This window comes from Mercenaria mercenaria, chromosome 13 (genome assembly GCF_021730395.1).
Source record: "Mercenaria mercenaria strain notata chromosome 13, MADL_Memer_1, whole genome shotgun sequence".
Lineage (NCBI taxonomy): Eukaryota > Metazoa > Mollusca > Bivalvia > Venerida > Veneridae > Mercenaria > Mercenaria mercenaria.
Window position 1 is genome coordinate 41806642 of NC_069373.1, and position 21488 is coordinate 41828129.

Genomic DNA, 21488 nt, shown 5'->3' on the forward strand with positions numbered 1-21488 from the left:
AAAAGGTAATATTTTATATCCTGTCCTTAAGTCATATGTCACTGCTGTTAAACATTTTAACATCATTTTAGGCGGTGTTGAGCATATTGTTCATATACTGCTAGTTTTTAGCTCAGCTGAGCACAAAGTGCTCAGGGTGAGCTATTTTGATCGCTCACAGTCCAGCCGGCATCCCGCCACACTTTCCCCTATATATTTATGTCTCCCACCACACAGTGGTGTGGGAGACATATTGATTTACTCCAGTCTGTGTCTGTGTGTGTGTCTGTATGTGTGTCTGTCACAAAGCTTGTCCGCACTCTAAGTCAAACATTTCTCATCCGATTTTCACCAAACTTAAACAAAACGTGTTAGACCATAAGACCTCGTCCAAGTTTGATAACTAGCCAAATCGGTCCAGGTGTCTTGGAGTTATGGCCCTTGAATTACCAAAAATCGGTCTTTTTACTCTTGTCCGCACTCTAATTCGAATATTTCTCATCCAGTCTTCACCAAACTTGAACTAAATGTGTTTGACCATGAGACCTCAGCCAAGTTCGATAACTAGCCAAATCGGTCCAGGTATTTTGGAGTTACGGCCCTTGAATTATCGAAATATTGGCCTTTTTACTCATGTCTGCACTCTTAATCAAACATTTCTCATCTGATCTTCACCAAACTTGAACAAAATGTGTTTGACCATGAGACCTTGGCCAAGTTCGATAACTAGCCAAATCGGTCCAGGCATTTTGGAGTTACGGCCCTTGAATTATCGAAAAATCGGCCTTTTTACTCTTGTCCTCACTCTAAGTCGAACATTTCTCATCCGTTCGATAACTAGCCAATTCGGTCCAGGCATTTTAGAGTTACGGCCCTTGAATTACCGAAAAAATCCGTCTGTTTACTCTTGTCCGCTCTCTAAGTCGGACATTTCTCATCCGATCTTCACCAAACTTGAACAAAATGTGTTTGGTCATAAGACCTTACCCAAGTTCGATTACTAGCCAAATCCGCCCAGGCACTTTTGATTTATGGCCCTTGAATTACTGATTGGATCCACTCATCCAGACCATCTAATTGGATCCACTCGTCTAAAACATCTAGAGAAACTAACATTTTTCATAGGGGCAGTTGTGGGAGACATGCGCTTTTCTCAAAAGCATTTCTAGTTGTATTGAAAACTTTGATATTCTGCCCCCTCCCCCGACACATTGAGGTGAGCTATCTAGGGCCATCATGGCCCCCTTGAGTTACTTAACATATTATGTAATAACATCATTATAAGTGCATGATCAGATCAGTATGATCTTCCTTGATAATGTAATGAGACCAGGAAAAATATTAAAAATTTGACACAAGGGAGATAATTTTCTAGCTCCATATACAGTGAATAATGTGCCCGGTATGTGGCATCAGCCCTTCTTCTCTGAAAAGGAGATGAAGAGACTGGTGTGCTGTTTACTTCGAAGTCATGAATACAGCTGCTGCACATAACTTGTTTATACTCCTGTTATTTGTTTTAAGTAAAAGATTATATGTTTGAACTTGTCTATCAAAATTTTGTTTACTTTCATTTTAGCATGGAGGAATGTGATGCCTTATGTACAAGAATTGTCATCATGGTAAATGGAAAGTTTGTCTGTCTGGGGAGCCCACAGCATTTGAAGAACAAGTTTGGTCATGGCTACACACTGTTCTGCAGAATGGGTTTGGATCAATCGGGCTTTGTGTCTGGTAGCCAGGGACTCGTAGGGTTCTTAAAGCAAACATTCCCAGACACTGAAGTTTTCGATGATAACCAAGGCTACATCCATTTCCGTATCCCGGATGATAACGCAAAACTTGGTCAAATATTCGGTGTGATGGAGAAAGCGAAAGAACAGTTCAATGTAGATGACTACTCGGTGCATCAAACGACGCTCGAACAAATTTTCCTTGCTTTCACCCAGAATCAGATCGCGCCTATAGAAGAAAACAAGGGCTGTTGTAAAGGAGGATGCCTTTGTTTTGGTTAGAGTTAACTCTCTTGGTGTTGAAATCTGAATCAAATTACAGTTCTTTATAAGGTACTGAATGTATCTGAAATTACTGACAGTTCCAAGATTTTTTAAGGATAAAAAGAGAACAAGTTTGTCGGAAATGGTGAAAACAACCATCTGGTGCAGAGTTAAATTAACTTACAATATTTTACTAGGTAATTAGTGTTTAATAGATGTTTGTTTTATTGTGCAGAAATATGCCTTATACCTATCTTTATAGGGTATATTCATGTGTATATTTATCAGTTTTGTCTTTGTAGCCACTCTTTTTGATCAGTAGCAAATGGCATGTTGTTATATTGCCCAAGCAAGAGATGGACTGTTAACAAAAAATTGACTTAAGGTAAAACTTGTAATTTCGGAATTTGAAAATCTCAGTTGCTAAAAGAATTATATGAATAAGCAGGCCTCTTGCTAAAAGTAACTTGCTCAGATGTTTTAGGTAACCACTCTCAGTGCTCTAAGAATTTACAAAAAGTGCTTAGAGTAATGTAAGAATGTCGCTCATCTAGTACACCAGTGTATTATGATCCTTTCTTTTCACCAAAATGTTTGAGGACTAAATGATTACTTTTACAGTTTTGAATGTGTTGTTAATCCAGTATAAAAAAATACAAAAATGTAGAAGGAAAGAAAAATGTTTCTTCCTTTAACCATGACAACTAGAAAACCTGTCTCTGAAAAAAAAAAGGTTTTGAGACAATATTTCAGTTTTTTTTTTTGGTTTTTTGCCTGATTGCTTGTGTGTATACATTTTTAACTGGACTCGTATTGGCAGTCTGCAATTTATTTTCATTTGCGTATTCCCCATTATGCAATTTCAGCATTCTCTGATTTGGACTGAAAGCCGTTGGCAAGTGTGAATTAAATTTACACCCATAGAATGCCAAAATACCAACACAGTCTTGTCAAAGCCTGTTTTGCTTCTGTAAGCTTAATCAGTTGACATTATTGTAAAATAATACCATATGAGAGTACACAATTGCTCAGAAATGGACAATTTTCATTACAGGACCACTACGTTAGGTTCAGTAAGCTACTATTGTTTTCCTTCAAACTTCAGTTTGTCATGTTAATGTTAACTTACATTACATGTTTTTTATAACCAAAGAAATTGCTTAACATAGTTCTGAAGGGGACCGCATGACTTCGTAGCACTCACATAACTACTATTTCTAAATTACCAAGTGATTTGGTAATGCAGTATACATGTATGTGTCAATTAAATTGCATTCTTTTGCAATCTGCATAGAGAAAGGTTGAGTTTTCACTTAACAAAGCATAAAAGTAATTTCAGAAGTGAAGTGCATGTAAAATAATGTGCTTTATTTTCATAGACTAACAATTTAGCTTTAAACTTTACCTTCCAGTACAAATTTTCAAGTTTTCTGAAACAGTTTGTAGATTTTTAAGTGTATATTTTTGTATATTTAATATTTATATGTTTGTGCAATTATTAACTGCTTGAAATTGAATGAGGAGACTGATGCTTATGTTGAAATTGTTTCTTTTTTTTTATTTATTAATTATTTTTGTCAGGCTTCAAGTCGTACACTTAATGACTAAACTAAAGTATTTTCTGATAAAGTGAGTAACTCACTACGTGTAAATTGACACAGTTTTGAATGGCATTACTAGGCTTAACAAGCATTGTATAAATGTTGAATATAGTATAAATTTCGCTAAAATTAATATGTTCTTATATTGGACTCCTCAGATATTTATTGAAAAAATGTAATGGGGTTGTTGCAAGTGGACTTTTCCAGACCTAGATCCACCCGAGCGTCGAGTGTGATCCAATCAGATAAAATTTGCAAGTGAAGTTATAGCAGAATACAAGTTTCAAGATCAAACTACTATTGTAATGACCCTTTTATGATATACATCCTTGTACTAAAAGGTATTTTACTGAAAAACTAACCACACTGTAAGGTCATGGGTGATAATTCAGATTGGAAGTCTTGCATTTAGTACACGTTTTGGACCTCATAATGTTGTTTTTATTTACACATGTTGGATTTTGGCTTCATTTACATATGCTGTTTATTGATAGAAATGCCTACTTGAAATGTTCGAAATGAATTGGAAAATAATGTCATCTTTGGTAAACTGCAATTTAATCATGTTAGAAGGGTTGTGATGGAGAACTTTCCGGCTTGCTTTTCATGTTTTAAGAAGCTTTTCCATTTGAACTACTAATAGAACCATGTTATAAACATTCATGCAAAAAAGTATGTATACACAATGATACAAGGTTAGATTTCAAACTGTTAAGGAATTTGTTTTCTGCCTGTGCATATTTACTTGTGAAGTACAAGCTATATCTTTACAAAAATGTTTTACTTATATAATAAAGATAGAATTTTTACCCCTCCCCTCTCCCTTCCAGCAGTATACATTAAAAGTTTAACATAGTTTGAATTATCGTTTCCCAGAGCGTTTAGGAAATAATATTATGTTGTAGTAGCGTTATTTGTATCCTTCTTGCCATCTTTCTTGTTGTTATTGTTGTTGAGGAACTAGTTAAGTTAAAACTTTATGAAATTTTAATTTAAATTGTTACAAATTAACAAATAACAATTCAAATTTTTTAAAGGAAAAATGCAGATAATCTTGAAAAGAAAAAAATAATTCATTTGCAAACCATCTTTCTTTGAATCGGAATTTATTTTGTGCCTCTGTCATTTTTATGTGAATATGTCATAATATAAATATTATTCAGCAGAGCTTGTTTTCTAGTTGCTTTAATTGACAGAACTGATTTTGCATTTTGTACATGAAAATAAAACTTAGCGCAACTTTTGTTTTCACCTCGGCAAAAGTTATTTGAAAACCAGTCTTGGAACACCACAATCTGATTGGTTGCTTCTGAACATCATTTTGAAGTTGACCAATGGCAAGCCTAAATTATCAGACTGGTCTTGAGTTTTCAATGACTAGACTGATTTTGAGCTTAGCATGGAACCTGTATTTTATATACTTACTTGCTTCATTTCTGTTTACATCTGCATCAACATAGACTTTATTTACACCATGTTACTTTAACTTACTATTTTACATGGTGCAGTGCTAAATTAATTTGTATTGGTGACAATATTTCATTTTCTTTACTGTCATTTTGCTTGATTCTTTCACAAACTTTTTCTGCTTGACAAAAATGTTACATGATTGTTTTTAAAGATTTATATATGTCTGTTATATTTTAAAGTTTGCCTATGAATAAATATGCTTTGTATATTGTTTACATTACGAATTCCACAGCACTTTTCTGTGATCTTGATCCACCGACAGCCTAAAATTTTCAAGTTCCTTTTTTGACCACAAAATATGTTTTCTGTTTATGTTAGTTTTGGCTTGATTTAGCCAGTTTCAGATAGAAGATATACATCATTCAGCACATCTCAAGGGAACTTCCTCAGTTTTAAAGATATCTTTAAAATTGATAATGTCCATTTTTTCAAGAGTAAGGCGTAAGACCTTGAAAAAATTTTGAAAAGAATTTAGTTGAGAATGACTATCTTGGAAAAGTTTTTTATCAGTCCATCGAAAATATACCAAAATTGAAATTTAATTATTTTTTTTCATGTCCAAAAAGTTTGAAATTTACAATGGAGAATACCTAACCATAATTGTTTTTTTGACAATTAGTTAAGAAATTCTATTTCTACCCTTGCAGTTCTTTAGAAGGATATATAATAGGAATGGTATTGTATAATATTTAAAGAGAAATAAAGGGAAAAACAGGTGGATCAGAAGTTGAGACCATTCCTAAATACTCTGTATAATTTAATATAATACATTTTGCATCTGACTATACATTAAGTGTATCAAGATCACAGTCTGAGATTGTTAATCTGAGTTTGGAGACCAGTCTCGAAATTCTGATGTTGATTTGTTATTTGTTTAGCAACATTTTGAAATTGACCAATGACAAGCTCGTATTCTTACATCAGTGTCCTAACTCAGTTGTATAATCTTTGAGACAGGTACTTTATGCTATTACCTCAAATGTTATTTAAAAATATACATGCACAAAAAATAATTTTATACAACAAATATTCCGTTCTAATCACTTCTTTGTGACTATGGTAGAAGTGATTGCTTGCTTAAGATTTGGTAAATTGTGTGTTATTTTTGTTTTCTACTATTTTTGTTTTTCAGTTGAAAGATTGAGGTCAGAAGCTATCATAAATTCTTCATATTTCATTTTGTCTGTGGTCATATCTTCTTTATGAAAACTTTTCACTTTTTTGAAATCCATTTGTTATCTTTTGTGATATGTGTTTAAGAAACGAAAAATCTGTATAGCTTAGCATTTTTAATAAGTTATTGAAATCCAGATGCTGTTATCAGATGCTGTTAACACAAACTAGGAACCTTTGTATCTGTGTTGGTTTTGCCATGGATCTGTTCCAGTGATATTGAGCAGAAATCCAACTTAATTTATTACTCAGACTTTGTCAGGTTTCATGATTATTCTCTTCTGCAGGCTTTTCAAACAAATTGAATAAAAAAATGCAGTCATTTAGAATTAATGGGTTTATGAAGAAGTCACCAATTTTAAGATCCAAATGAGTACATTTATAGTACACTTGAATGTACAGAGTACATGGGTAACCAAGAATGTACAGAGTACATTTACTAATTCTTGGTTACTGATGTACTCTGCACATTCAAGTTACCAATGTACTCTGTATATTCAAGTTACCAATTTAATGTACTCTTACATTCTAGTTACTGATGTACTCTGTACGTTTTAATTTACTCTGTACATTCTTAGGTACTAATTGCCCCATTGAAGCAAAAAGGTACCAAGTGCTGATAATAAAAGAAGTTTATGGTACCTTTTTGCAATAAGGGGACGTACTGTACTCTTTACTTTCAGGTTACCGATGTAGTCTGTACATTCTAATGTACTCTGTACATTCTTGGGTACTAATGTACTCTGTGCAATCAAGTAACCAAGTTAATGAAGAAACTGTCTGGTCTAGATTACACCAGGTTTATTTCTAGAAACATAAAAACGCTTATTTCTGGCTATATATAGGTATATAAATTACTGGATAAATATAAGGGGTATTTTATGCTTAGGAATTCTTTGGAATTTTACAGGTATTCATGAACAGTGGTTGAAATCAAAATTTTATTTTTTATCAAAATGTATTGTGCCATTTTCTTCTTCAGATAAGTAACCAATTATTATAATAAATAAAGTTGTTGTTTTTTTTTCAGTGTTGCTTGTCTTGTTTAGGTACTGTAGACTTAATAAGAAGTATTAAAATGCAAGAAGATTTAACACATCACCTCAAGGAGCTTGAATGATGTGCATTCCTTAGGCTAGAGTCTACTGCAGAAACAACAACTTAAGCCTTTAAATATTAATCTGCTTTTTTGGGATGTACTATTATTGTCAGAAAAGAGATATAATCAGGAAAAAAATGCTGTAATGTATAGACAGTTGTCTACTGTTTGTTCAAATATTTACTGTATGTTTCATTATTAACATATAAAGTCACATTACTATCAGGAGTTTAAGATTAACAATCAAGATGTATTATATTTTCTTTATTATTTTTATTTTTGTATCTTAACACAATGTATATGGTAGTCAACATTACTGTTTGATTCACATTTTCCGTAACAAGGTTTTTCCTTGATTTCACTTTAACCCGTACCCTGCTAAATTTGTATAATGAACTTGTCCATCTTTCAATTTGGACAGTACCATTAACTGTTAAAAGGGGTGCTTACCAAACAGATACTGACTGAATGGCAAACAGTGCAGATCTTGATCAGACTGCACAAATTGCAGGTTGATCATGATCTACACTGGTCGCAAAGGCAGAATCAATCGTGTCCAGCATGGTAAGGGTTAATATAAGACAATAAGATGTAGCATTTATATTTTATTACCCCGGGATACCTCATTTATGCACAACTGAGCCACTGATTGGCTGAGAGCATGTCATGTGCTAGGTGATAGTTTCTACTGATATCCCCATTTTGATAATGTGACTGCCCTATAGTGATGTGCAAATCGGTTAGATTTGCCAATCGATTAATCGGCATAATCGGACAAGCCAACCGATTCGATTAATCGGATATAATCGGACAATCGGTTACTCTAGTTGCATATCTATAACTTCACCTCACAGTGTATGTTTTATGTCATTACTTAAGAAATGAACCACACAGACACCAAATATCCTATTTCTATTGTATCCTTTCATAGGCACGATTAAGTTAACAGCATAAAGGTAAAGTATTTGTGAAGATAGTTAACTTCATATCAGTTGTTCCTCTTAATTTCACAAGGGACTTATCCAGTGATATTGTGTTATTAAAATAAAATTATTTGGAGCAAAAAAATTATTATATTAATTCTTAGTTAACGACTGGGATGATTTCAAGTTATCCCACAAAATCAAAAATTGAAAATGCCTTTGCTAATATGCTTGCGTAAGTCTTACGGGATGCTATGCATACTGCAATACTAATGTCAAGAGTTTAGATTGGTGGTTTTCCCGGCTTAATTTTGTAAAAGCCATATATCTTCCAAAATCTGGGTGATCACAGATGACCTCAATTTCTTTCGAGACTTTGGAGAAATCCATTTTTACGTAGAGTAGTTTCCCTTTGCGTAATTGCCCCAAAGAACCGTAAATACCAGAAAGAGAAAGGTCAAAAACAACTAAATCATCCGTTTAGGATGCCAAGTAATTAATTGGTCAGGGAAAAGTGAAGCCGGCGATCGCGCTCATGAATGCAACGCCGACGATTATTCGATTGTCGGCCCATCACTACTGCCCTATGTCCGACTGTTTTGTTAACCCTCCAAATACCCAAGACTAATCCGAGAGTAATGTTTATTTTAAATAATGTATAACATGTCTGAATCGTGCAATATAAAGCCAAAATTAACAAAAAGCCCTGTTACAGATTTGATGGATCAAACATTTTTGATGTGATATTATTTGTGCCGGTGATATAGTGTTACATCTACATACCTGTGTGTCTTTTCTAGAGATGAAATGAATGTAATTTGGATAAATTTAAGGTATTTGATGTACAGTCAAACTGCGTTCACTCGAACTTGATAGGACTGGAAAAATGTGTTTGCGTTATCAGCAGTTCGAGCCATCAAACAACATATATTATACAAGAACTTTTCCGGGACCTTACAACGAGTTCCAGCGAAGCATGGTACACAAATTATCCGAGTTCGAGCAAACAAAGTTTGACTGAATGACCTTTTTATCTGCGTTATTATGTTCTTAAAAGGATTAATTACTAACAACCAAAGACAAAATTGACTTATCAAAATTGAATCAAATAATGTGAACTGTATGTATATGGTCGGAACAGAAATAACCAGAATGTACAAATAGCTATTCAAACTTACCATACTTTAGCATAATTTATTGCAAATTACAATATAACTGCATAATATCAATGTTATGTTGGTTTTTAGAGTAGATTACATAGCTGTGTTTTGTGGATTAGTAGGAGACAGCATTATAAAAGTAGCATTCTGCGATTATTTAATGTGAATATGATTGTTTTTGTGTGTGTATTTTAATGTAAACAAACACTCCTGCGTATGAAAACCAAAATTTATCTGACATATGTATTTGTGATGAAATATATTAAGCTTTTCTGATTTTTGTTGTTCTTTTGAAAAATCAGTAAGAGTTGTCATCAGTTCATCATAGTAGTAGAATTGATTGAAATATATGTTTAGGTTCACTTGTCTTGAAAACTATATGAGATACAGCGTTGAAACCTGTTACTTTTGTTTATCATTATTAGGAATACAAGCAGACCAAGAACCATAACTCTGTCTTACATTTTATCAGAATTATGGCCCTTTTGTACTTAGAAAATTTGTGTTTTTATGCCCCCGAAGGGAGGCATATAGTTTTTGATTTATTTATTTATTTTGTTGGGTTTAACGTCGCACCGACACAATTTTAGGTCATATGGCGACTTTCCAGCTTTAATGGTGGAGGAAGACCCCAGGTGCCCCTCCGTGCACTATTTCATCACGAGCGGGCACCTGGGTAGAACCACCGACCTTCCGTAAGCCAGCTGGATGGCTTCCTCACGTGAAGAATTCTACGCCCCAAATGAGGTTTCGAACCCACATCGATGAGGGGCAAATGGTTTGAAGTCAACGACTCTAACCACTCGGCCACGGAGGCCCCCATATAGTTTTTGAACCGTCTGTCGGTCTGTCAGTCTGTCCGCAATTTTATTGTCCGGTCCATATCTCTGTCATTGATGGATTGATTTTCAAATAACTTGGCCTGAATGTGTACCACAGTAAGACGACGTGTCGCGCGCAAGACCCAGGTCCGTAGCTCAAAGGTCAAGGTCACACTTAGACATTAAAGGATAGTGCATTGATGGGCGTGTCCGGTCCATATCTTTGTCATCCATGGATGGATTTTCAAATAACTTGGCATGAATGTGTACCACAGTAAGACGACGTGTCGCATGCAAGACCCAGGTCCGTAGCTCAAAGGTCAAGGTCACACTTAGACGTTAAAGGATAGTGCATTGATGGGCGTGTCCGGTCCATATCTTTGTCATCCATGGATGGATTTTCAAATAACTTGGCATGAATGTGTACCACAGTAAGACGACGTGTCGTGTGCAAGACCCAGGTACGTAGCTCAAAGGTCAAGGTCACACTTAGACGTTAAAGGTCATTTTTCATGATAGTGCATTAATGGGCATGTCCGGTCCATATCTTTGTCATTCATGCATGGATTTTAAAATAACTACGCATGAATGTGTGACACAGTAAGACGACGTGTCGCGTGCAAGACCCAGCTCCATAGGTCAAAGGTCCTAAACTCTAACATCGGCCATAACTATTCATTCAAAGTGCCATCGGGGGCATGTGTCATCCTATGGAGACAGCTCTTGTTTAAATAATTTTTTTGTTTATGTCTATATACAGAAATGAACAGGGGTTAGGTAAGGCACAAATATAGTCAAAGCTTTAACATTTTCCATGCTTCATTTTGTCAGTGAAACTTTAAAGTTATATGTTAGATTACTGTTATGCATCAGGAAAACAATTAATTAAGTGGATCATACTTGTATTTAGATTAAATTATTTATAACGCTTAATTAAACTCTCCTGAAACTTTGTTGACACTCTCTATATTTCTTTTATACAAATGAATCTGAGCAGACTGTTGAAAATAAAACCCTGAAATACCAAAAATCTCAGAGCAAACAGGCCATACCATTGAAGATATTTTTGACTTCCGTTATGTTATTACGAAATCAGGTGATATTTGAAAGCTGAAAAATTTATTAATATTCAAAAAATTTCTTGAAATCCTTTACATGCATAGGTGTGACATATTATATTCATAAAGTTAACATATGATAAACAGGTGATATTTGACAACTTGACAATTTGTTTTTCATATTGCCTAGGAAATATTTTCTTGAAATCCTTTTTCATGCATATAGGTATGACATATCATATTCATAAACATGTGATATATGTTATATATTGCAAGACTGTTCTGTACTTGTTTTACATTTACTAATATTTATACACATCTCTTTAAATTTAATTATGTATTGTTTAGTATTTTTCTTGTTGAATAAACTGGAAAAAAGTATGTAATATTTCTTGTGTGAAAGTCCAAATTGAAAGATTTTTAGCTCACCTGAGCACTTTGTACTAGAATGAGCTGCTTTGACCACTAACCTTTTGTTGTATGTCCATCTGTTATCCTTCCATCTGTAATTTGTCCACAGTTTTCTTCAAACAACATCTTTGAAACCAATTGGTTGAAGCTGATTAAACTTTAAATATTGATGTTTCTGTTATGGTCCTCCCCAGTAGTTGTTCCAACATCCCACCTAGCTGCACAGAGGGGCTGCCAGAGCTAGAACTAGAAAAATCTTGACACTACATCTCTAGGATGACCCTCTACCAAGATTGTTCATATTATTCAAATGCACCAAAAACACCAGGGGCTGTGATCATTTTTCCCTGTATATATACACAAGGAACTTTAACTCCCTAGGGCCGAAATGCGACTATAGGCGTTGTATTTTCTACCCCTGTTGCGTCGATATGCGACTATACGCGCGTTATCAGGACTCCCCATGACGGCGATTGACGAGTATAGTCGCGGCACCGAGATCATGATAATTGCGATAAGTACTTGTTAATTTTTGATAATCTTGACAAAAGCAAAAATACTTTGCATACTGTTTTTTTTTTTTTTTTTTTTGCTGTAATAACTACTAGTTGAGCTAATAATTAGGTCCCTTGTTAAAATGAATGGTTGTAACTATGCGGTAATGTAAATGAAATAAAAACACGATCTCCGCTGTGTTCGTTCATACTGTATTTCAAAAGAGTAAAATAATGTCGTCGGCCAGAGATCTTTCTTAAAATGAAGAAAATATTCATTTATTATCATGCTGATTCTGAAATATCAGTTCCGTCTTATGATGATTCGATGCGATTCCATTATCAGACAAATGAATGGTCGGAAAATGTTAAGTTTTAGAAGGCTGAAATATTGGTACACTTACATCACATACGATACAAATAGATAAAAATAACACAACAAAGCATGTTTCATAAAATACAAAAAAAGAATATGTAAATAAACGCATGTTTGTAAATTTAATAATTATTCAAAGATGGATGTAAATATTACAACTTAACTGTCTCAGCGCGTGACACACAACATTTGTGTACATGTTTAGAAATAGATTATACATCAAAATAAACCACTGATATTCACACAAAAACGGGTGTAAATTTATGAAATGCTGATGTAAATATTCAGTGGTGCATTTATATTTATTAGAATTTAATGTTCAAATATCTGTTAAACGCAATAGGTGTGTTAAAATTGTTTAGTGAAAATTTTGTTCTATTTGGATATAAGCAACGGACGAAATTTGATATAAAAAATATTTGTTCAAACTTCGAGTACTTTGTAAGTATATTTTAATTTACACCCAAGTTAATAAATGTTCCCTGCATGTTTTCAAGTGAGTGTACGCGAGTGTGATTATTATAAGGTTAGACAAGAGCACCGCCTTGCGGGTGCTGACGCTCATCTGATTTTTTTTGTATAATAGAAATATTGTCCTACCCATGATTTTCTAAGTCTAAAAAGGGCCATCACTCTTGCAAAAAGCAGGATAGAGTTATGTTTCTTGATGTACAGTGTCCACTTATGATGGTGAAAAACTGTTGCAAGTTTTAAAGCAATAGCTTTGATAGTTTATGAGAAAAGTTGACTTAAACATAATATTCAACCAAGAAAATGATTTTTCTAAGTCCAAAAGGGGCAATAATTATTGCAAAAAGCAGGATGGAGTTATGTTGCTTGCTGTACAGGGTCAGCTTATGATGGTGAACAAGTGTTGCAAGTTTTAAAGCAATAGCTTTGATAGTTTAAGAGAAAAAGTTGACCTAAACATAAAACTTAACCAAGAAATCTGATATTTTCTAAGTCCAAAAGGGGCCATAAATCTTGCAAAAAGCAGGATGGAGTTATGTTTCTTGCTGTACAGGGTCAGCTTATGATGGTGAACAAGTGTTGCAAGTTTTAAAGGAACAGCTTTGATAGTTTAGGATAAAAGCTGACCTAAACATAAAACTTAACCAAGAAAACTGATTTTCTAAGTCCAAAAGGGGCAATAATTCTTGCAAAAAGCAAGATGGAGTTATGTTTCTTGATGTACAGGGTCTGCTTATGATGGTGAACAAGTATTCCAAGTTTCAAAGCAAAAGCTGTGATAGTTTAGGAGAAAAGTTGACCTAAACATAAAACTTAACCAAGAAATCTGATATTTTCTAAGTACAAAAGGGGCCATAAATCTTGCAAAAAGCAAGATGGAGTTATGCTTCTTGCTATACAGAGTCAATTTATGATGGTGAACAAGTATTCCAAGTTTCAAAGCAATAGCTTTGATAGTTTAGGAGAAAAGCTGACCTAAACATAAAACTTAACCAGGCAACGTCGACGCAGACGCCGACGCCGACGCCGCCGCAGACGCCGACAACCGCTCAAGTGATGACAATAACTCATCATTTTTTTTCAAAAAATCAGATGAGCTAATAATGTTCTTCGACGTCAGGTGGTAATTCTTATCCCGCCGCAGCAGGTATGTTACGATATCGGCCTCAGGGAGTTAAACTGTGGCATGTGATTTCACACAAATGTTTCTCGAGTAACCCTTAATCAAGAATGTTTGAATGACTGTTTTGTCAACAAAATATGGTCACAAGAGCTTAAAAAACAAATGCTGTCTCCTAAACCAGTGCTCCAATTTTGAAATAATTTCACAGAAGTGTTCCTTGGGTGTCTCTTTTGCAATTTTAAGTAAAATTCTGATGAGTATATTCAAATTTTATCAAAAGTGGTGCATTTTTCCAGGTTTAGTACAATCCAATACAGTAGAACCCCTCTAATCCGAACGACCTTCAGACTAGAGTAATAGTTTGGTATGGAGGGGTTTTAACGTTAAGTAGAGTTTTGTTGATGGAATGTGTACTATATTAAATAAATAATTATACAATTACCAAGCAACCTGATTCATTTGAAATCCTGTTCTTGTTTAGTTACTATATTGTGAAGCAGCATTATTAAAGATTTTATGGACATATGCCACCAAAAAGAGTGAACTTGGTAATTATGATAAAAGACAAATGCCAAAATTCTGATTGCCTAAACTGTTTGGTTTTTGGGGTTTATTTTGTGTTGCTAAATAGAGGTTCATTGTGGAGAAATTGTTCCAGAATAGACAGGTTCCGGTTTAAGAGGGTATTTCTCTAATGAAATAAGAAAACCAAATTTAATTAGGGACTGCAAAATTTGTTCAGTTTTGAGAGGTGTCCGGTATTCAGAGGTTTCACAGTAATACACTTCTGAAATTAAAAATTCATCATAACCCAAAATCGTTGATGATTGGACGGATTTAGAAAGATACTAGGCTGTTACTAGTAATCTCATCTGAGCAAAAATTGTTCCAGGTGAGCTATTGGAGCCACCAGTTCATTGTGTGGCATCTATCATCAACAATTTTATGCTTACACTCTAGACCTAATACTAGAGGCTACAATCTTTTTTTGTTTTCAGCTCGCCTGAGCCAAAGGCTCATGGTGAGCTTTTGTGACCGCTCAATGTCCGTCATGCGACGTGCGTCGTCTGTCATGCGTCCATCAACATTTTCTAAAAAAATCTTGGAAAACCCCTGGGCAGAAATACACCAAACTTCACTGGAATGATCCTTGGGTGTTCCCCTTTAAAAATTATTCAAAGAATTTAATTCCATGCAGAACTCTGGTTGCCATGACAACCGAAAGGAAAAACTTTAAAAATCTTCTTGACTAAAACCGCAAGGCTTAATTTAAAAGTTCGTATAGACGATCAACAAATTAAACTACCGACCATGTACTGGATTCATAAATTGCATAAACAACCATATAAAGCTCGCTTTATCGCTAATTCAAGCTCTTGTACAACTACAAATATTTCAAAACTATTAACATCATGTCTAACTGCTGTGAAAGCCCACGTGGAAAGATACTGCGATAAAGTATACGAAAACTCTGGTAAACACTTATTTTGGCCGATTAAAAATTCTGGCGAAATCCTGGATAAGTTGAAAATTAATAATTACAAGGTATCTACAGTCAGTACATACGATTTTTCTACTTTGTATACCACTTTACCACATAACTTAGTAAATGACAAATTAACTGCCCTAATTCAAAAGACTTTTGCCAGAGAGAATGCTACATTTATCGCTTGCAATTTTGATAAAGCTTTTTTTACTAGCAATATTATTAAACATTATACTATGTAGACCTGTGACGAAGTTTGTAAAGCCCTTTCCTTTTTATTGAACAACATTTACATCAGGTTTGGGAATGCAGTTTTTAGACAAGTTGTTGGTATTCCCATGGGAACAAATTGTGCACCCCTTGTCGCAGATTTGTTTTTATATTGTTATGAAAGAGACTTTATGTTGAGCCTTTCTCCAGATACGCAAGCAAATATTATAACTGCATTTTATAATACATCACGCTATCTGGATGATATTCTTAATATGGATAATCCGTTTTTCGGTCATTTGGTGGGTACTATTTATCCTAGGGAGCTTCAGTTAATTAAAACTAACAATTCGGATACTGATGCTTCATTTTTAGATTTACATCTCTCTATTTATGACAATATTATACATACCAAAATTTATGACAAGAGGGATGATTTTGATTTTAGTATTGTAAATTTTCCCCATTTGGATGGGGATGTACCTCAGGCTACATCTTATGGGGTATATATTTCTCAATTAATTCGGTTTGCCAGAGCGTGTAGTCATGTCAAGCATTTCAATGAACGTAATCAATATATTACAAGTAAACTTCTTCAGCAAGGCTACCGTTATTACAAATTGCGTAAATATTTTACTAAATTTTATTATCGTAATTCTGATTTAGTTTTAAAATTCAATAGTAATTTAAAGACACTTCTGCGAGAAGGTATTTCTAAACCCGTTTTTTATGGGGATGTGGTTTACAAACTTCGTAAGATCTTGGGTCATGGTAATTTTCCAAATGTATTTGGAAAGATTATCAAACGTTTTATTAAAAGAGGTTACGACCCAACTGTTCTGAGACATACCGCATGTTTAGTGTTCAACCCGTTTACAGTTGGACACTACGCTTCCCTCTTTGATTGCGTCTGACGGAAGAGGGGGAGGACTCTATGATGAGCAGTTTTTAAATCCTACCAGGACTGAACTGTTTTGATATTTGTCTTCTGGCCTGTTTCGTCGGGCCCTTAAGGGTGTTTCTCTTGTTGCTCTGTCTTCTGAAAAGGCATTGAGTACATACGTTTTTGGTTCTTAAGGTTTGTTTTTATATATTTATACACGAGCATTTTTGTGTTTTACATGCCATGCCTTTTTGTTTCCATTACGTGTGTTAGAGATTCACCTGGAGGGGATTACTTTTATTTACACTGCCCCATGTCTTTGGAACATGGTGGGGGTAAGAGTGAGGTTGGGTGCACACCATAAACCGGTTTAAGCTCCCCAGTGGTGTTTTTGCCACTGACCGTTCCAAGGCGGTGCCCCACTGTGTTGCTTTGTTGGTTCGTTTTGTCCTTGCGTGTTGACTTTGTGTGCGCGCGTGTGTGTATGCTTATTATTCGTCTTGTCATTATGTGTTGGCTTTGAGTGTGTGTGTGTGTGTGTGTGTTGTTCGTTTTGTCCTGATGTATAAGCTTTGAGTGTGTGTGTGTGTGTGTGTGTGTGTGGTGCACGCGTTTGCGTGCTGGGGGGTTCGTTTTGAGGAGGCTGCGCTTTTGGTGCGTGGCATTCCCTGTTTGATATTTTTCTTTGTTTTTAGAGCCTTGATATTTGGCATGTGACATCATCTTATGGTCTTCTATCAAGATTATTCAAATTATGCCCCTGGGGTGAAAAGAGGCCCGGCCCCGGGGGTCACAAGTTTTACATAGACTTATCTAGTAAAAAACTTTAAAAATCTTCTTGTCTAAAACCACAAGACCTAGGCCTTTGATATTTTGTATGTAGCATTGCCTTGTGGTCCTCTACTAAAATTGTTCAAATTATGCCCTTGGGGTGAAAAGAGGCCCTGTAGGAGAAGACCTTTATAAGCTTAGCTTACGGATCTTATCCTTTTTCAACATGTATAATATCGATATTGTAAATTGTAAAATGTAATATGCACATATGTTTGAAATAAAATATGTTTAAATCAAAAGAGGCCCTGCCCCAGAGGGTCTCAAGTTTTACATAGACTTATATAGGGAAAAAAACTTTAAAAATCTTCTTGCCTGAAAATGCAAGGCCTAGGCTTTTGATATTAAGTATGTTGCCTTTCCTGGTGTTTCTCTACCAATTTGTTCAAATTATGTCCCTAGGGTGAAAAGAGGCCCTGCCCTGGGTGTACCAAGTTTAACATAGACTTATATAGGGGGGTGGGGGAGATCTTTTTGTCTGAAAGTTCAAGGCCTAGGCCTTTGATATTTGGTATGTAGCATTGCCTGGTGGATCTCTAACAAGTTTGTTCAAATTATGCCCCTGTGGTGAAAAGAGGCCCCGCCCTGGGGGTCACTTGTTATAATTATGATTTATGTAGGAAAAAATACTTCAAAAATTATCAGATCATATTTCCCAGACTGTTAAATTATAATTACCTGATGACTCCAAGCGACTAGGGATCACTTGACTGTGACCTTGACCTACTGACCCACTTTCTTGTTTTTTAAGATACAGCCTTGAAATTTGATCTTAAAACTGACTTTCAGTTACCATGAATGTGACCTACTGATCTACCTTCTTAGTATTTTATCATCAGTTTGCCATTTGAAACATGTGGCTCATATTACTCAGGTAAGCAATCCAGGGTCATCATGACCCTCTTGTTAATGGGTTTAACACCGCACCGACACAATCATAGGTCATATGGCAACTTTCCAGCTTTGATTGTGGAGGAAGACCCCAGATGCTCCTATGTGCATTTTTTTCATTACGGGCGGGCACCTGGGTAGAACCAGCGACCTTCCATAAGCCAGCTTGATGGCGCTACATTTTCTGTCTGAGCTACATGAAACCTTATCAGAATTTGTATGTCTTTATTTTAGAAACTGGTTCACATTGGGTCACGAACTAGGCCTGTCGAGCCATAGCTAGAAAAGCCTTGTTAATAAACCAGAGTTCAGATGTTTAAAGTGTTTGTTTTAACAAAATCTAGATAAAGTTCTTAGGTCAAAATCTTGGCCGATAGAACCAAATCATGGAATAACCTTGTTAGTACTTGAAGGGGCCACATGCTCTACCTTTTGTACATGATACCTGGTCAGAATGGTTAAAGATCGAACCTACGTCATCTGGAGTGAAGTCAAACAGAATCCTTAGGCATCAGCACTGTACATAGAGACCACACAATGTAAATTTTACTTTTTCTGTCTACTGTTGTATACGGTCGGGAACGCAAGATCGAAACTATGAAAATTTCGGGGGCCCAAAAAAATAGAAAAGTGGGTAAAATTTTTATATAAAAAAAAACTTAATCAGAAAACAGAGACCCTTTTTCTATTTTGTACATAAACCGGGGTCGGGGATTTCCCTCTATAAAAATCTACAAAAATATGAAAGTGGGTCATCTCGATCAAAGAAAAGGGTCACTTGACAAAATAAATCGGGGAATCTGATTAATATTTGGTCAATATTTTATTTTCTCCCCCCCCCCCCCTCCACCACCCCCCCCACCACCCGCCACTGGGGGAGACATATTTTTTTTTGCCCTGCTGTCCGCCACAGGCATCTGCCGTGATATCACATTCATTTCTGATCAAAAACTGGAGAAAAAATTTTTCCTGACCCTTTAAAATTCATAGGGTGGTAGGGCTTTGGGGTAGACGACCCCTATTGTTTTTGGGGGCACTCATCAAGGGCAAGGGCACAGCTAGGGGCCTGAACATGGAAAACAATTTCCCACAATTTCATGAGAACCCTTTAAAACCCAGAATGTTAAACTTTCTAATATTGACTTTCAGGTAGATGACTCATATTGATTTTGGGGGCCATCTATTAAGGTCAAGGGGACGGGCCAGAACATGGAAATCCATTTCCGATCAATAACTTGAGAACCATTTGACCCAGAACCGTCAAACTTAATTGGGTAATAGGATTTACAGAGTAGATGATCCCTATTGTTTTTGGGTTCACTCCACCAAAGGTCAAGGTCACAGGGGCCATCTGCCTGTCACACTTCATTTTCGATCAATAACTGGAGAACCATTTGACCATTGGCCGAGTGGGCTTACAAAGTAGAAGACCCCTTTTATTTTTGGATTCACTTGATCAAAGGTCAAGGTCACAGGGGCCTGAACATGGAAAACCGTTTCTGATCCATAACTTGAGAACCACTTGACCCAGAATGTTGAAATTTCATTGGATGATTGGAAACGAGAGTAGATAACCCCTACTGATTTTTGGGTCACTTGATCAAGTTCAAGGTAAAAGGTGCCAGAAATTGGAAAACCGTTTCTGATCAATAACTTGAGAACCATTTGACCCAGAACCTTCAAATTTATAGGGTAATAGGACTTACAAAGTGGATGACCCCTATTGATTTTGGGGTCACTTGAGCAAAGGTCAAGGTCACAGGGGCCTGAACATGGAAAACTCTTTTCGATCAATAACTTGAGAACCACTTGGACCAGAACGTTGAAACTTCATAGGATGATTGGACATGCAGAGTAAATGACCCCTGTTGATTTTGGGTTCACTCGATCAAAGGTTAAGGAGGTAGGTTACCTTGTTACAAGGGTAAATTCAAATTAATTGAACCGCAGCATTTTCTTGTATTTCGTGTAATATGAAGTTTTAATTGCTACAATCTCAATTTCGTTTGTGTCTGTCCCTTCAAGTTCAATTTTTATCCAGGTTTGAAGAACATGACCCTCCAAAGGTATTTCATATTAAAAGAAGAAGGAAAATACGGATATTTAACACTTTTCAGTGTATTTTAGTTTCATTGATATACGTAGAAGTCTGCATAATTGATAATTTTATAAGTATGCACGTTTAGCTTTCTAGTATAAGCTTAAAATGTATATGTCGCGGGCTCGTGTTTCCATGGTAACGCATTTCTCTCATTTTTAAACAACTATGTATAAAAATAGGGGTTTTCGACGGCTTCAGTGCCATTCTGTTAATGACCAAAATGGAATATTTGGGTAATATTATTAGCAAAATACCAAGCACTTACATGGTACCCTATTTTTCTTAAAGTTTAAAGTAACCATGGCAACAGAGATGTTTAAAATAGCTTATATCTTGCTTTTTGTCGTAATTTCCTATAAAAATATTGAATAAATTCTCTTTCTAGTTAATGTAGCTTTTAAACATATTATTTCTAACGTACGTTATATTTTCGTGTTATTTGCATTACTCAAACAAATTTCACAGCTTAGAATACTTACAGTAGTACCCCTCGTCTGGTATTTTTATGAAAAATCGTTCAGCATGCTGCTATTATTCTCATGGATATTGTTGAATGAAAATAAAAAGCCGAAGCTGTGTTTCTTAAATAGACCAGTGTCGACGCTTTTGAATTTTACATTTAGATACATAGGTCACGGGCGTCGTTTCCATGGTAACATCAATTCAAATCAAGAAACCACAATTTTCTACTGAAATTTGAACAATTTTAGATCTTAGTTTTAGTATATAAGTAACAAATTATCGACGGAACCTGAAAAATAGGTATTACAAATCAAACTGCTAGATTTTTTATTTGAAAATGGCCGTAATAAGTAACCTTTCACCCAACTATATTCCAAATAAAATTGGTTACCATCATCCATTTTCTTACGTTCCGCATAACATTTCAATATAACTACATAAAAGAAGCAAAGTATTGATTATTATTCA

The 21488-nt window shown here is 35.3% G+C and overlaps 2 protein-coding genes across 5 annotated transcripts in view; both read left to right on the forward strand.

Annotated features, from left to right (window-relative positions):
* LOC123528619 (phospholipid-transporting ATPase ABCA3-like) overlaps nt 1-11662 on the forward strand; it is a 95699-nt gene extending 84037 nt beyond the window's left edge. For all 4 annotated transcript variants that reach the window (XM_045308465.2, XM_045308468.2, XM_045308467.2 and 1 more), the window contains one exon: nt 1559-11662. In XM_045308465.2, the coding sequence (XP_045164400.2) occupies nt 1559-1994 (436 nt within the window). In that variant the 3' untranslated portion in view covers nt 1995-11662. The remainder of the gene's footprint in view (nt 1-1558) is intronic.
* Nucleotides 11663-12984: 1322 nt separating this feature from the next.
* The window catches only part of LOC123529606 (protein CLN8-like), a 28363-nt gene continuing 19859 nt past the window's right edge, over nt 12985-21488 (forward strand). Inside the window, exon 1 of the mRNA XM_053521624.1 lies at nt 12985-13003. The gene's annotated coding sequence lies outside the window, so the exon portion shown is untranslated. The remainder of the gene's footprint in view (nt 13004-21488) is intronic.